Genomic DNA, 16,037 nt, shown 5'->3' on the forward strand with positions numbered 1-16,037 from the left:
TAAACCCTCCTGCTGTTTCTGTGTTTGCTTGGAGACTGACTGCACTGCTGTCACAGCTGGGCACAGCTGATTTGTGAACCTGCTCCGTTCTGTTGCCTCTTCTCTGTCAAAGCTCATAAATGGGTAAGTGCACAACGTCTATCTTCTGTTATTATCCCTTTCTAGATTATATTCTATTCTATTCTATTTCTGATTCATCCGCAATAGGCTACAAGAGACATACATTCAAATTGTTGTTTAGACAAGTGAATGCAATTCACAAAATGTTAAATAAGGAATCCTGTTGATTAAATTCTGAGAATAAAGACTATCAAGAATATTGTATTTGATAACCTTGCCAAGTATGATTGAAATATTATTCAATGTTTCTTATGTTGATGTTAGTTATCTTTATTATTCACAAGTCACTGGCATTTCCAGTCTAAATTTCAGTGATATCTTATTTTCAGCATTTGAAACCAATCATAACCAATATGAAGCTACTTTGTTTCTGCAAAATATTCCTTCATTGTTTATCATGGCACATTTGTTATTCTATCTATCTATCTATCTATCTATCTATCTTAACATCAGCTTGAGATTATAGTATGTTATAGTAGTTTTCCCACATGAAAACATGATATATGAACATACAGAAAATACTTCCATAACCCAAGTTTCTGAGCTCTATACAGACTGCATAATCAGTGATGTAACCTATACTGGAATATTCAAATCCAGTGACTTTCAGTTGTGGATTATCTTTCCTAAATAAAAATTATGTTGTCACTATTCACAGTCACTATCATCTAATGTTTAAAGATATGTAAAAATTACATGAACTCACAACTTAATTGTGAATTCCAAATGTATCTCTAACGTTTTTAAGTATTAGCCTACAGTTCTATTTTTTTTTTGTATGTATTGCTGTTGTATATTTCCATTGGTTCTCTGCTACCAGAATGATGAAAATGATGGGAAAATTATTTCTGTCCTGAAAACTAGACTTACTGACATGGATGAAACAGGAGGCACAGCTGAAGAAAATGGTCCTGGCTGTTGTGTTTATTGCCTTGCTCCTGGATAATATGCTACTATCAGTGGTTGGTAGGTTCAGACACACAGCTCATATTCTACCAGTTCTCCCATTGTAAATTATAACTGGCCACTGTTGTTATATTTTCAGATCATAATATTAAACCTTATTTACATGCCACTATAATATAATTTAAATGAACAATAAAAAAAACATCATTCATAAATTATAAACAGGGCTAAAAAGGAAAAAAAAAGATGGGTAATTGTTTAGAGAAAAAGGAAAAAAAGAAAAAGAAAAAAGAAACCTGGACTGTGAAAGTGTTTTAATAAGTGATTAAAAGACAACACTGATGGAATTCAACGGAGTAAACAATAATGTGCTATTTTTGACATGAACATGTTTCCTGATTAGTTGCATCATATCTCAAAAATGAAAGATTTTTTATGCTTAATCTCCCCAACAGTGCCAATTATTCCCAGTTACCTGTACACAATCGACCAGCTTGCCACCAATGTTGCTGAGAACAGCACTCATCCAACAGTCAGTCCTTCTACCATCCCGTTCCTCAGTAGCAGCTCAGTGATTTTGAACTCCACATCCACTCCTCCACATCAGAGCTCAACTCCCTCCACCGGGGCCCAGAGCTCCTCTGATCCAAACTGCTCCACAGCAGATGCTCAGCTGGACAAAGAAAATGTCAAAGTAGGAGTGTTATTGGCCTCCAAGGCCACCATACAGCTTATCGCCAACCCTATCATCGGGCCACTTACTAACAGGTAGGTGACTGAGATCTGTGGGCAACAGGCTGCCAGGGTGAAGTGCTAATTATACCTGAAAGAGAGTAAATACCTGGAATCTGAATGTGTGTGTAGAAAATTAGCCTTGTGTGCATCTGATGAGTGAAAACAACTATAGTTTAATTATGAAAATGGAGTTGATGAGAGTTTGATTTAATACAAAGTAATATGTAGATTCTTTGTTTTAGTGAGTCTGCTAGCATCTTCTGCGCCCTCTCTGCTGTGTCCTTTTGTTTGTCTGAATCAGATGTCCATGACACCCTGGAGGAGGCATAATGCCGAAACATGTTGTAACTGTGACTTAACTTCATGATCTAAGTGACAAAGAGCGGCTTGAGGTCACAGATGGACCGACAGTTATCTAAAGAGTAAAAAGCACAGTCCAAGCATTGCAAGAGCCATATTTTCTTCTTTTTTTTTCTTGACATTCCAAGCATTCCCCCGAGCAAGCAGGGTGGCATTCTTCTCCTTTCTTTCTTTTTTTTTTTATCTAAGGCATAGTTTATCTTAACGATCACAGTGTGAAATGCAACAGCAAGCTTGTGTGGCAGTGGGAGTGATAGGAAGATAGAAGATAATGAGTATGTGGCACATCAAAAATTGTGCGACCACTTTTGTGTTTATTTTGGAGTTGATCAGTTATTAATGTTGGTCTGAACAACCAACATATTTAAATAGTAATATTGATCAGAATCAGTAGCGGATGCAGATAATTGTGGCTGGGGGAGCTAAGGGGGAGCTTAATTATTTACAGCAGGTGCTAACTTTTTTTCTAAATAATATAAAAAATAATAATAACAATACAATAGACTAGGGTGTGAATGAGGCTATACTGCTACACAAGGAGGGCCACTGTTTTTCCATTGGAAGCCAAATCCCCAACCCAACATTATATGCATGCACGTGCTTCAATGAGCTGAAGACTGACTGTGTATTTTAGACCTGTGCCTATTAGACTGTATATGATATAACACCGAGTCCAGTTAGACACAAGGCTATGCACACAGTTTTAGATGGCAAATCAAGTGTTTATATAGTCAGAAGTTGCACAAAAGTTTTAAAAATGTGCTATATCAGACAAATTAATCACTGTATTAAGTCATGTAAACAAACAGTGCCACATACAAAGGCACATCCATTCATCATACAGTGCTATATTAAAAAGCAATAGAACCATTCATATAGACAGCGCTACATAACAACCAGTTTTGCTACACAGCAACCAGCCTATACAGACGGCACACCACTGACAGACTGTACAGTGGACTGTGCTGGAGCAACTAAATCAAGCTCTGACTCGACTCATTGCCAATGGTCTAAAAGCAAGCAACTGAGGAAACTCACTGTGTAGATGGTACCTCTCACATGATCACACTGTTATGATTGGCCCACTCATTGCTGATAATAACTAGTCACTTAAAATCGACAACCAAAAAAAATGTGTACTCTACTCACTAGTCACAGAAGAACAATCCGCCTGTTTTTGTGGTTCACAGCAAAGCGGTCAATCACACTGTCAATGTCCAATCCATAGCTTCTATAGCTTGTTTATGCCAACATGCAGAACAGAAAGCTGCATCTGCCGTGACTTTGCTGAGAGCCAAATGGTCGAGTGGGGTACAACTTCAGTTGAGGACGCCTTGGTCCTTCACCTTGACTTAAATCCACGGGGCCAGTGGTGGGATTGGTTGCAGGGCTAGCGTACAGGTTTCCCCCACACTTTCATTTTCAGTTGGAGAATTTTCCTCAATCTCTGAGTCCCTCTCTAGGCTTCGGGTCCCTCTTCCCCCATCACCTTCCTCTTCCTCTGTAGCGATAGCGTTATAGGCCTCACCTCTGTGCCATTTTCGCCGTTCTCCACCCTTCCTCGTTTTAAAGAAATGACAAATCAGTCTATCTTGACACACCACAGTCCACAGCTAAGCAACTTAATTGAGCACCTATAGCTTAATTATCCTAATCTCTTTGACTCTCACAACATAACTCTCTCCGACAATGAACAGAGCAACCAATCACACCAAACTTTAGCAGAGGTCAGTGGAATCTTTTTTTTTTTTTTTTGCAAAGAATAATAAACTTCTTATATTTTCATATAGAAATTAGCCTTGTTATATTCATTCTGTATCCTAAATTTTATTGATTTTTTTCTCCAAAGAAAATTGCAGGGGGTGCTTAGGAGGAGCTTGGCTCATTCCAGGGGTAGCTCAAGCGCCCCCTAGCGCCCCCTCGTTTGACTTCAGCGCAGTGTACCCAGTATGACAGTCTGAGAAGACGACTCTGGGAAAACCAACTGTTGTCCCGTTGCTTTCATTTTCTCTTGTGTTACCTGTTACTCTCAGGTCATTATAATTTGTTACCCTGGCCCCAATCCTGAGGCCTGTAACAAGTACACACATCATCACAGCATATTATGACCATGCACTAAGCAAGCAGTACATCCTGCTAAGACAACAAAAACAACGACAACAACAACAACAAAAACAGGCGATTGTTGTAAAATTTTAAGATTATTGTATGCATACTGTAGTGGACATCAAAACGAGGAAGGATAGGGATGAAAAATGTTGTGCTTACTGAACATTATTTTAGAGTACAGGTACATAATATATATTGTGACAGTGTGAACAGCTCTCTATGCCTGCAGGGCGGGAGGGTCAATGTCCAAAACTCTCTCTCTCTCTCTCAAGAATATCTTTCTTTTTTTTCTAATTAATGCAACAGCAATTGCAAATATGCTGCATAACTGTAAGTGTCACCTTCCTTCCTATGTTGTAACAGGATAGGATACCACATCCCCATGTTTGCTGGTTTCTTTATAATCTTCTTGGCAACCACCTGTAAGTTTCAACTCATAATTAAAACTGATATTTTCCCCTTTTTTTCAAAGGCTGAGAAAATTATACTTCATTCCATCAACATACTCAAATATTTCTCAAATATGGAAACTCATGTCATGATGTACAATGCCTACAGAATATACTCAACCTCCTTGACTTTGACTTTTTACCCATTTTGTGGTGTTGATTCCTGAATTCAAAATGGATTAAATTAAGATTTGTTGTCAACATTCTCTAAACAATATCCCATAATGGCAAATAGAAAACGGTTTAAGATTTTATTTTATTTATTTTAAGTACAGAAATATCTAATTTAAATAAGTGTACTTGTCATAAAGAGCTGTACTGAGCCTTCACAGCATGTTAAACTTTTCTACACTTGAACCTCCAAGGAACAGGCAGGTTGTTGTATCTGGCAGGTTTTTAATGCAGAAAGGTGAAACAAAAAATTATTCAAGGCAAAAAAACATATAAGTTGCATGAATTTGGTTGGACACTAACGGTAAGTAATAAACGCAGGTATAGATAGGCTAGGTTACTTTTAGAGTTGCATTGGTTAAAGGAAAGTATCAATTAAGTGAGTATAGTTTACTATTTAGGAAAATAAATATTAAATAATAATCCTTTTTTTCCCCTAACACTCTACAGCAAATCAAATCCTTTCTCCAAAGGATAACATAAAAACAATTGCCAGCATGCTACGCTAGCCTGCAAACCTAAACTAGCCCAAGCTGAAATTTGCTAGTAGCCTGTTTTACCACCTGCTTCTACAAAATGATGAAATGCAACAAACAAGCATCAATATAACTAGTGCAGTGCCCGTTCACAAAAAAAACCACACAATAGGCGTAGGCTATCAGTCGCTTGCTTTGAGCCCCGCTGCTGCACAGAGCGCTGTTCGCTTGTTTCTTCAGAGTTTATTAGTATTGAGCATGTCGTGTGTCCAATCCGACACCGCACTTCCTTGGGTCCCCAGCAATACACCCGCCAAGTGTGAAGTAGAGCAGACGAACGGTTCCCGAGATATGCGAAGGACACACATACAGACAGAGATTCCTTGCTTTATAGTATGATGCTCTGCATTTATATTACTTACACATATTGTCACTGAAAGTATAAACAACAAAGGGATGCCATTGGATAGTGTTCACTGTCTGAACGTCTCGACTGCGACAGAAAATAATCACTTCCTGACACTCTTATTCTACTAAAAAAAACAAAAACAGGTAACAAAACCCATTACACATTTCTGAGAGCCACCCCTAAAGGACAGATTTATAACAGTTCCAATACAATAAGTATTCAACCCCCAAAGTCAATATGTTGTGGAATCACTTTTGGCTGTGATTGTAGCTTTGTATCTTTTGGGATATGTCTGGATCAGCTTGGTTCATCAGGATTTGGGGATTTTGTCCCATTCTTCCCTGCAGATTTGCTCAAGCTCAGTCAAGTTGAAAGCATCATTCTGAACAGCTATCTTCAAGTTGAACAGATTTTCAGCGGGATTCCTGTCTGGGCTTTGGCTGGGCCACTCAAGCACTTCAACATTATTGTTCTGAAGCCATGTTAATTTGGCTGTATGTTTATGGTTCCAAAGCAGGTTCTCCTCTGGAATTTGCTTCTATTTGGCTCTATTTTGTTTGCCCTCTGTCCTTACCTGCCTCCCAGTTCCTGCTGCTGAAAAACCCTTTGAAACCATTTTGAATTCAGGCTGTAACACCACAAAATGCAGAAAGCGTCAGGGGTTGAATATTTTCTGAAGGCAATATGTTGTCAATCTAAATGTCTGGTGTCCTTTTTTTTCTTTTGGAAGTGTTTGCCTTCTCATCAACCTATGGTTTACTACTACTGGCCAGATCACTGCAAGGTGTGGCCGGCTCCTGCTTGTCTGTAGCTGGTGAGACATATGACATCAGAATATTGGGATAAATCAATATTGCATTTGCAAATTTTAATGAAAAATATCTCACATTTACTCAGAAAAGTTTGTTTGCAGTTTTCGTAATCACTAAGATCTAATTTCCTCATTCTAAATAGGATTGAATTAATGCTGAAATAATTTGACCACAAGGCTGTCTCTCTTTCATACCCTCTTTTTTATAGGCCTGGGAATGCTGGCCAATATGTACACGGATGACAAGGAGAGAGGGAGAGCTATGGGGATAGCCTTCAGTGGTTTGGCCCTAGGATTGGTGGGTGTGTATACAGACCCAACTTGCAATTGTACATTGAACAATAAGCAGCTTGTGATTGACATACTCCAAAGATCTGAGGAGAAAAAAAAAAATCCACTTCTTAGAAACAAACAAAAACACACTAGGCAGTGAAACCTAGGATAGCTTTCACTGCACTGTTTCAACATTTTTTTTTCTGTTAGGTTAGGTTGTATCATACAAGTGCAAATATGCCCAGTATTACATGGCTCTTATCCTCAATCAAGGTAGCAAATCCTCATACAAACTGTGCTCATTGAACAACCCAAGAACATAGCGAGATTATGATCCATGATGCTAGTCGTCCTGGCACCAGCGTTGTGAGATAGTTATCCATGATGGCAGCCAGAGAGCCAGTGTAGCAACATAATGAAGCAAGATTGTGATCCATGATGGTAGTCGTTGTTGGCGAAAGACAAGATGTGAAATCATAGCTACTCAGTAACAAGGGACAACAAGCTTATTAATGAGAAATATTGAGGAGATAGACTGAACACCAACCACAGGTGTAGCTTTGTTACAGTTGTCTTTGCAAATACAGCCATGCTTAGTAAGTTGCTTTGAACAGGACTCAAAACCATGCAGTTGTTCTTCAGGAGGTGCTTGTCCCACAAAATCCCATATCTAAATTTAACCTAATAACCAGGGTGTTGTGATCACTGGAACTGAAGGGGAATACCATTTTTTTCTATAGCTCAGATGGACATAAATCAATCTAACTTTAGGCAAAAAACGGGAGTGTGCCCATCCCTCTTGGCTTGCCTGCCGTCCACAGAGCGGTCAGGCCACAGGGACGACTACAGAACAGCTGGCAGGGATCCAGTGTATCTCTCTAGGACACTTCAGCAGGGAAGACGTTTAGCAACATGGGGGCTTGGACCCAGTTGTCATCCAGTTGAAGGGCTCTCTCTCCAGTCACTACACCACCCTGCTGCCCAAAACATTCTTTTTTTTATATACTCACTAATACCCTCACCTCAATTGTGTGTGCCTCTGTCTTCCACATCCTGCAGTGGGTGCTCCATTTGGCAGTGTGATGTATCAGTTTGTGGGGAAGACGGCTCCCTTCCTACTCCTGGCTTTCATAGCTGTGTTGGGCGGAGGTACGGTAGAATGTACTATAGGTTTTGGCTATCAGATGAAACTCACAATCATACTCAAAACTAACGTCCTGAAACAGTTCATTTGTGATGCGGTATGTGGTATGTGCATTGTTCAGTCTCCTGTCTCCTTCTCCCCAAACAGCTTTACATTTCCTCCTCTTCAAGCCATTAAGAGTACAGTCAGAGGTGAAGTATGACAGCTGTTTTTGTTTTTGTTGCCTGCCCTTTTTGCCCATTCTGCAGTAATGCGGGTAGTACTAAATTCCACTGTGCAGTAAAATACAGATTAGTCATTAAAAAGTAACAATGTTCCATAAAAGCAAACTACAATGTAATCACAGGAAAATGCAGCAAAAACTGTCAGTTTATTGCAGGGTATTTACCATTTATATAAAGAAACAGATTTTATAAACACCAAATTGGCTTATTACAGGCAACTCTGTCTTAGTGACTGCATAACATGAGAGAAACTACAGTATGGGCTAACAAGGGCTGCTGTGTCAACAGTGGTTATGTTTACATGCACCGAGTAACCCGACAATTGGCCGTAACTAAGTGGATAAAGCTGCATGCACCTTTAATACCCTAGGATTGAGCTTTTTTGTTTTAGTCTGATCTATCTTCAAGGGATAACTATGAACTTTCAGCATTACATTTAATAAGGAAACTTTTTTTATAGTAACTATTAAATTCTATAGCTACAAAATGTTTTTTGTTGTTCTCTCTATCCAGAGCAAAAAAGGGACCCCACTGCTGACTCTGATGAAGGATCCATACATTCTCATTGTTGCTGGTATTTTAAATAGCAGAAATAGCAAATTATATCACCTTGTCGTTTTAAAGTGACAGACTTTTATCTTTTCGCTCTTTGCCCATATGGTCAAGAAAATCAGTTTTATATTAAATCAGTACAGCATCAGTATCAAAAGATGGAAAGAACAATAATGCATTGCATTCTGTGTTGACATAACTCTTTGTATACTATTTTTACCAGGAGCCATTTGTTTCATAAATCAGGCTATTGCCATGATAGAGGCATCTCTGCCCATCTGGATGATGAAGACCATGTGTGCAAGCAAATGGCAGCTAGGTATTCACAAATCTCCAATGGTTTATTGCTTTTTCTCAGTGCGCAAAGTGCATAATCACCATTGTTGTTTTATATGTGGACCTCAGGAAAAATAATTGCTATCACTGTGGTTCCAGGAAAAGGGAATCTACATGAATAAATAAAATCACGATCATCGTCATCATTATTTTTATGTCTGTCATAACATACTCAGAATGTAGTGCTTTCCCAAAAACTCAAACATGCACTACCTTTTGAGAATGTAGCTTTGCATCAGTTCAGGCAGGACAGGTTAGTCCTGCGCGCTACAGCTGATCAGCTGATGGTCAGCTGATCCAGCAAACACCAATCACTCAGAAATCATTTGGCACTTCAAACCAGGCGGTCCGTTTAAGCTGTCAGCTCCTCATTCCTCCTTGCTAGATATGTTCCTAGCAGATCTCTCAGATCATGTAACTCCAAGCTGTTCATGGTCCCAGAATCCGATCCAAATCTGGGGAGGCAGCTTTCAGCTTTTTTTACGGCCTAAGGCTCTGGAACACCCTCCCAGAAAATCTCACAACTATTGAAACACTTAGTACTTTTAAAAGACAACTTAAAACCCATCTTTTTAACATTGCATTTGAATAGGATTTTTTTTTTCCTTCTTCTGGGTACTTAACTTACATATCTCTTTTATCCATTATGTTGTTATTTTGTGTAATACTGCTGCAATTTTCTCTTGCTTATTTGAACTTATATATCTCTTTATCCACTATGTTGGTTTTACTTTGTGTAGTAATCTGTTGCAATTTGCACATGCCTGTGGTTTTGCTTACCTCAATATTTTTGCTGTATTTTTTTATTATGTGAAGCACATTGCGGTGCGTCTGTGTATGAAATGTCTGTGTATGAAATGTGATATATATTATATTCTCTCTGTCTCTGTATTCTCTCTGTCTCCTTCTCAGGTATTGTCTTCTTGCCAGACAGTATATCGTACCTTATTGCATCCAACATCTTTGGTGTCCTGGCACACAAAATTGGGAGGTAGGTGTCTATGGAGGTATATTTCCCCCAAAACAAATAATAGAAAAACTCAACATTGTGAAATGCTTCAACTGTAAAAAGTAAAAAAGTAATTTGAAAGCACAAACTCAGTTCTGTATCTGTAAACAGGATTGTATTTCTCATTTAATCAATGTGTTTGCTACTACATGATCAGTCTAGCTTAGCCCTGATCTTTCTATCTAGAAAACACATGCTAACTAAAACAAAAGAATTAAATAATACTGCTACTACTAATATTAATTATATATCCTAAAGCAAATAGGACAAGGCAAGGCAGAAACCACATACAAAGTGTTTTATGAGTGAGGATACAAACAGCCAAAAGTCTGAACTTAAAAAAAATATATATTCTGTAAACCTATAAACAGAGATGCAAAATGAGGACTGACAGTGTAAATAGTTATCTGTAGTTGTAACATAAGGATTTAATTTGCAAACATGGCTACAATCCTGTTTAGAGAGATTTACAGAATTGACTTTGGGTTTTCAAATTGCTTTTTTACAATTGAACCCTTTCACAATCTTGGGTTTAGGTACAATTTGTTTTGGGAGAAATACAGAGCAGTCCTTGAGATTTAGTAACAATAAGGATATGCAGACCTGTGCCACAGGGACCCTGTAAATGGTTTTGTGCACTGAGAGGTTTTGGCATAAATCTTCAAATGCAACTCCCGCATCTGTAAAAATTATTTATTTCTATGAAATTAGGTTTTGCAGTTTTCCTAATTGCAATGCAGAAACTTAGCTATGAATTAAATATAGGCTATTTAAAATGATTTGGTCATGGATTTTGAAATATGTTGCAAATGCCCTTATACGTGACAACTGGTGAGCATTTAAAGTACTGAAATACTGCAAATATTTGTACGGTGATGAGAATGGTGATCAGAAAAAAAGAAAACAACACTGCACTCTAACTTTCATATAAGTTTTGTAATATGGTATTTTTTCAGCCTCCATTTAAGTGCGACCTATCAAGATGGATGCATTTAAATGTTCACTTATAACAAATAGCACATGTATGATGTTTCAAGACATTTGTGTAGTAAGCAGCCAGGCTTCCTTTCCACAGATGGCTCTGTGCTTTTTTTGGAATGCTTCTAATGGGAATAACCACCATTTCTGTGAGTTTTGTGAATTTAGTAAACTATCATACATTATGCAAACAGCCTTAAGTCACATGCAATCTTTACATGTATAATGAAAAAACAAAAACAAAAAAATCCTTACACAGCAGATGCAATGCAGAATCCCACGCATAACTCTACAAATAAATATTAGTGCACACAAAATAGATGAAAAAAGTGTGTTGTGTTTAGATTACATATAGTTTTAATATTGATTGTATTCGCTTGTCTTATATCTTATTTTTGTTTCTTATCTTGTTCATATCTTTCTCCAAACATAACAAAGATTTGAGCAGTCATAGATATTTCCCTCTCTGTATCTTAGTTTGGATTTGCCAAGAACATCTATCATGTGATTGCTCTAAATGCAGCTGCTGGCTTTTCTATCGGTAAGTCAGTCCATATGCCCTCTATTTGATGTTGAACAAATTAAACTTTTTTATTTATTTTTTTTTGTATACAGGGTTGAATTAATCATGATAATCTTGTTTCTACCAGGCATGGTGGACTCCACAATGATGCCTGTAATGGGTTACTTGGTTGACCTGAGACATGTGCCAGTCTATGGCACTGTCTATGCCATTGCTGATGTGGCGATCTGCATTGGATTCTCTTTAGGTAAGCTTTTCTCTTTGGACAGAAAATGTGTTGCAAAATGGAAAATTTAATCTTTGCATTTGCATTACAGTAATTTATTACACTTACCTATGGCAACTTACATAATGTGCCTACATGCAAAAATAAGAACCAACCAGTTTTTGCGTGTGTGTGTGTGTGTGTGTGTGCATGTGTGTGAACTTAACTCAATATGCAACGCTTTAATATGTTGTTTTATGGAGATGATGTTGAATATAACCCCTCTATATTGCCTCTCAACGCCCCAGGTCCATCTGTCGGAGGTCCCATAGCGGCATCAGTTGGCTTCCCCTGGCTCATGACCATGATTGGAATCGTTAACATCTTATTTGCTCCACTCTGTCTCTTACTGTTCAGACCGCTTCGACGAGAGGAAAATATGGTGAGGATTGCAAAACAAACGCTACATAATACATCCCTAATACATAAAGGAGTAGCCATTTCAAGAACTTACTCTTCATTCAGATAATTCTCCTTGAACATTTTTCAGCAAAAACAAATTAGTATATTGTAACGCAAATCTATAATTGGTTCAAAGGCATTAGTTACCAGATCATTCCTTGTAACATCTGACACCTGAAAAGAGTAAAACTTTAATTTATACATACTCCAGACTTTTTGCTAGGGTGCCATTAGAGATTTCATCCAATGACAGTAAGCCCTTAATTGTTGTATTTTATTGCAGTTTTTAGTAGAAGAAAATTAAGAAAGCTCGGTTGAGAAAGTGGAATCATGCTGTTTGTGGACCTCCACTGAAGAATCCTTACCATCTCCATGTCATTGGACTGCATGGAAAACCACCACCAAACCTCAGTCTGCATGAGACAAACTTCATACAAATTGAGCGAGCGAATGAATGAATGAAGTTGATGGTTATTAAAAATATTTAAAAGACACATTCAAGAAAAAATCAAAAATGTTTTGACTGAACACAATATAGTTAATTTTAATAAAACATGTTTCCATTGTGGTCAGTAAGTAGTACTTTTAGAGGTAGTTTTCTGTTTAAAACAAATAAGCAGTGTTTCTTTTCAGAGTGTGGCGATTCATATATTAATAGAGAACAGATTGACGGCAATTCTCACACTTTAGATTGCTGAAACAATGATTCAGGTTCCTGTGGGTTGTGATTAAACCTATCTGGGTTACATGTCTAACCCTTTATATGTTTTTACTTAACCTTAATCATGTTGTTGTGGAAAGTGAGTTTAATTCAGTCAAGACACATGTGGATCTCCATCGCTCAACTTTTACAGTAGGAGTGAGCCGACCACGTCATAGTCGGAAATGGATCCGTATCTGTAAAATAAACCGCAATACTTATGATCATATGATCAGATTCAGAAGAAAAAAGGAAGTCACTCTTAAATAGCCTATACATATTTATAATATATATTTAAGACTACTGTACAAGTAGACAGATGTGCTCCGGCTAATTTTAGGTGTGTCATCTTGTTGTTATTCTGTGACAGCAAATATTTTATATTTGATCTAAACAAATACAAGATGTAGGCCTACATGTGTATCAAAATTTGGCTTGGTATGCCTGTAGAGTCAATATAGGATAAAGATCCTATGAAATATGAGTCATACAGTCATAGTGTTCTAGTTCAAGTCTGTATTTGTCATATGCACAGCATGCACAGGGTAAACAGTGCGAGGCATGTCCTGATGGTTGGAGGCTGTGGGGAGACAGCAACAAGTTGAATGAACACATTCCTTAGAAAGGGATGTGGAGGGGCCGGGAGGGACCACGGCGTAGCAGAGGGGGAATATTGTGTAATTGGGATAAAATATGTAGAATTGTTTATATGATATGTCGTAATATGTAATTATTTGTTTGAGAGTAGGATTTATTTTATAGACAGTGTTGTAGGTTAATGGGGAAATATGCTCTATTGTTAAAAGCCATTGTTAAGTACACCTCTGTTAGCATCCAGGTAGATTTCCTGTGGCAGAGTATAAAAGGCTGCCAGTTGACATCTGACTCTGCTGTTGGTGGGACTCCGGGGAGCTGCTCACAGCCATACTCCTTATTTTTTGGCCCGTTTAGTCTGCCAGTAATGTACTACTTTGTTGCTGTCTTTTTGTATGTATTTTTTGTGGGTGAATAAAACATCTTACTGGTTGAACCCTACCACCGCCTGTTTGCTGTAAATCCAGCTGCTATTGCTAACAAGTCACAATTCACTTGTAGCATGGGCTTCCACTGGTTGCATCATCTAAGGTGTGTGGAACTTGGAAAGCTCTCTATACTGTCACACTGTAGCAAATATTTATATAAGTCTAATGAAAGGTAAACAGGGAAATGTTTGTTAGAAAGGTGTGTCAGCAATGTAATGATGAAAGATGAGTCAAGGGTGATAAAGTAATTATCCTTACAGTGTGTGATGTTTACTCACGACATATCTGTAATGATTTTTTTAACATAATTGTTATTACAAAATAAATACTTGCAACAATATGCAACACCAGTGCTTAATTTGATCCGGCACCTCGTGGTTTTGGACTACCTGCATTTCGGTATTTATTTGCGTAGACCCGTCACCTCTGATGACATGAAAGTTTGTTTTTTGTTTTTTTTGGGTTTTTTGTCTGCCATATAATAATCCCAGTAGTTGACTTCTCCTTTCCCCTCCATTGCAAAAACCAAATTGGCTCATTTCCATATGAAGACAGGTAATACCCTATTAGAAAGTAGCAGCAAGCACATAGTAATCATGTCACATGAGTGAGCGCAGAGTGTGTTATGATAAACTTCAGACACCATCATGACTAAAAGACAGTTGAATTTGCTGTCCATATGTTCACTGTGTGGGCTATTTTTGGAAAATTAGACAAGGTAGGCATGTTTTTTTTGTTGTTTTTTTGTAAATGTGTTACAGTTCTCTGCTGGGACAATAACATCTAAATTCATATTTGCATAGATGAAAACAGAAATTATTTGGAGTGCGGACCTGTAAGTCCCACAGTTAAATATGTGGGCAATTGCGCATGTTATGTTGAGTCTCCAGAAATAATTGGTAATATAATTGGTTGACGTGAAGGGCTGTAAGCCCCACATCGATGTGGGCATTTCAAAACCAGCACAGTCCAGCTGAGTGTGCATATTTAGGTTGACTTCTAGCTGCATGGCATGACCATGATATGTTTTATTGCTGTCATTTCATTATTCGCTGACATTGTTTACTACATTTAAAATAGATATCATATGGAAGTATTTGTGTTGAATATTAATGCGTAACTACTCGAGCCAGAATTTGTCTGGTAAATGGTTGAAGCCATTGCAGTTTCCTTGATGTGTTTATGTATGATTAGGATATCTCACAGCCAAGTATGCAGGCATTTTTATGTTGTGCACAGCGCATATCTTTAGTCCACTACTTGAAATACAAAATAACATATCAAGACTCCAATTTCATACTGCAATCTTTTCTGGTAAATCAAAATGTTTTGTTTGCCAAGTACATATCAGGCTTAAATGGACAGTTTTATGGTCCATTGTCTCTATTTTATATAGGGCATGGGCACCTAACTTTGTGTAAGTGTGTGTGTGTGTGTGTGTGTGTGTGTGTGTGTGTGTGTGTGTGTGGGGGGGGGGGGGGGGGGGGGGGGGGGGGGGGTGGAGGGGGGGGGGGGGGGATTAGAACAGGTCTGAGTTTTTTGCTCGCAAATTTCTGTTTTTTTCTCAGAATAAAAAAAAATATATATATCTAGAATGGCCCTAATTCTCCCTAAGGCTTCATTTATTTTTTGGGAAACTAACATAATTTATAGGCTATACTGCACAAAATGACAAATAAGCCAGCTACATGTAAATATTATTAATTCATTTTTAATATCATCATTCTTTAATATTCTCTAACACTATCCTTTTGCTTTGGCATCCTAATTGTTGCTGTTGCTCTGCTGTGCTGTTAACAGTAGGCTATCATCTTCAATAATCTGTTGAAAACATCTCACTTTAGCTTTGCATAAATGCTCTTTAGGGGAGTAAGGGGAATTGCATTTTCTGTCATATTAGTGGGTGTGGCCAAAAAATGAGACAACAAAAGCAGTTTGAGAAGACAGAGAATAGCAGTCTTTGTGTTATTTTGCCTTCAGGAGTTAAGGGAAGCTTCCAGACGTATGTGAGTACATAATGACTTATCTGCGGTTATGCTGACACAAATGCTGTTTGAGATTGT

General features: G+C 37.9%; 2 protein-coding genes across 2 annotated transcripts in view; both read left to right on the forward strand.

Annotated features, from left to right (window-relative positions):
• LOC139662399 (histone H2A-like) overlaps window positions 1-16,037 on the forward strand; it is a 68,239-nt gene that overhangs the window by 27,922 nt on the left and 24,280 nt on the right. The gene's annotated exons all lie outside the window — the stretch shown is intronic.
• On the forward strand, window positions 29-14,307 carry LOC139662381 (synaptic vesicular amine transporter-like). Its single transcript, XM_071541061.1, has 16 exons — window positions 29-123; window positions 985-1,086; window positions 1,482-1,794; window positions 4,594-4,652; window positions 6,466-6,549; window positions 6,756-6,848; window positions 7,879-7,968; window positions 8,111-8,154; window positions 8,701-8,761; window positions 8,963-9,058; window positions 9,988-10,066; window positions 11,160-11,211; window positions 11,540-11,603; window positions 11,713-11,832; window positions 12,099-12,232; window positions 12,536-14,307. The coding sequence occupies exons 1-16, from the start codon at window positions 120-122 to the stop codon at window positions 12,554-12,556; spliced, it is 1,416 nt and encodes a 471-aa protein (XP_071397162.1). The 5' UTR covers window positions 29-119; the 3' UTR covers window positions 12,557-14,307.

The sequence above is a fragment of the Centroberyx affinis genome, unplaced genomic scaffold, assembly GCF_046629955.1.
Source record: "Centroberyx affinis isolate AG114_WGS23_722 - 3 ecotype Tasmania unplaced genomic scaffold, CSIRO-AGI_Caff_v1 ptg003780l_1, whole genome shotgun sequence".
Lineage (NCBI taxonomy): Eukaryota > Metazoa > Chordata > Actinopteri > Beryciformes > Berycidae > Centroberyx > Centroberyx affinis.

Coding starts and splice junctions, on each gene's coding strand:
- LOC139662381 (XM_071541061.1), top strand. Junction 4,653..6,465: donor AATCTTCTTGGCAACCACCT/GTAAGTTTCAAC, acceptor TTCTTTTGGAAG/TGTTTGCCTTCTCATCAACC. Junction 11,212..11,539: donor TGGGAATAACCACCATTTCT/GTGAGTTTTGTG, acceptor TCTGTATCTTAG/TTTGGATTTGCCAAGAACAT.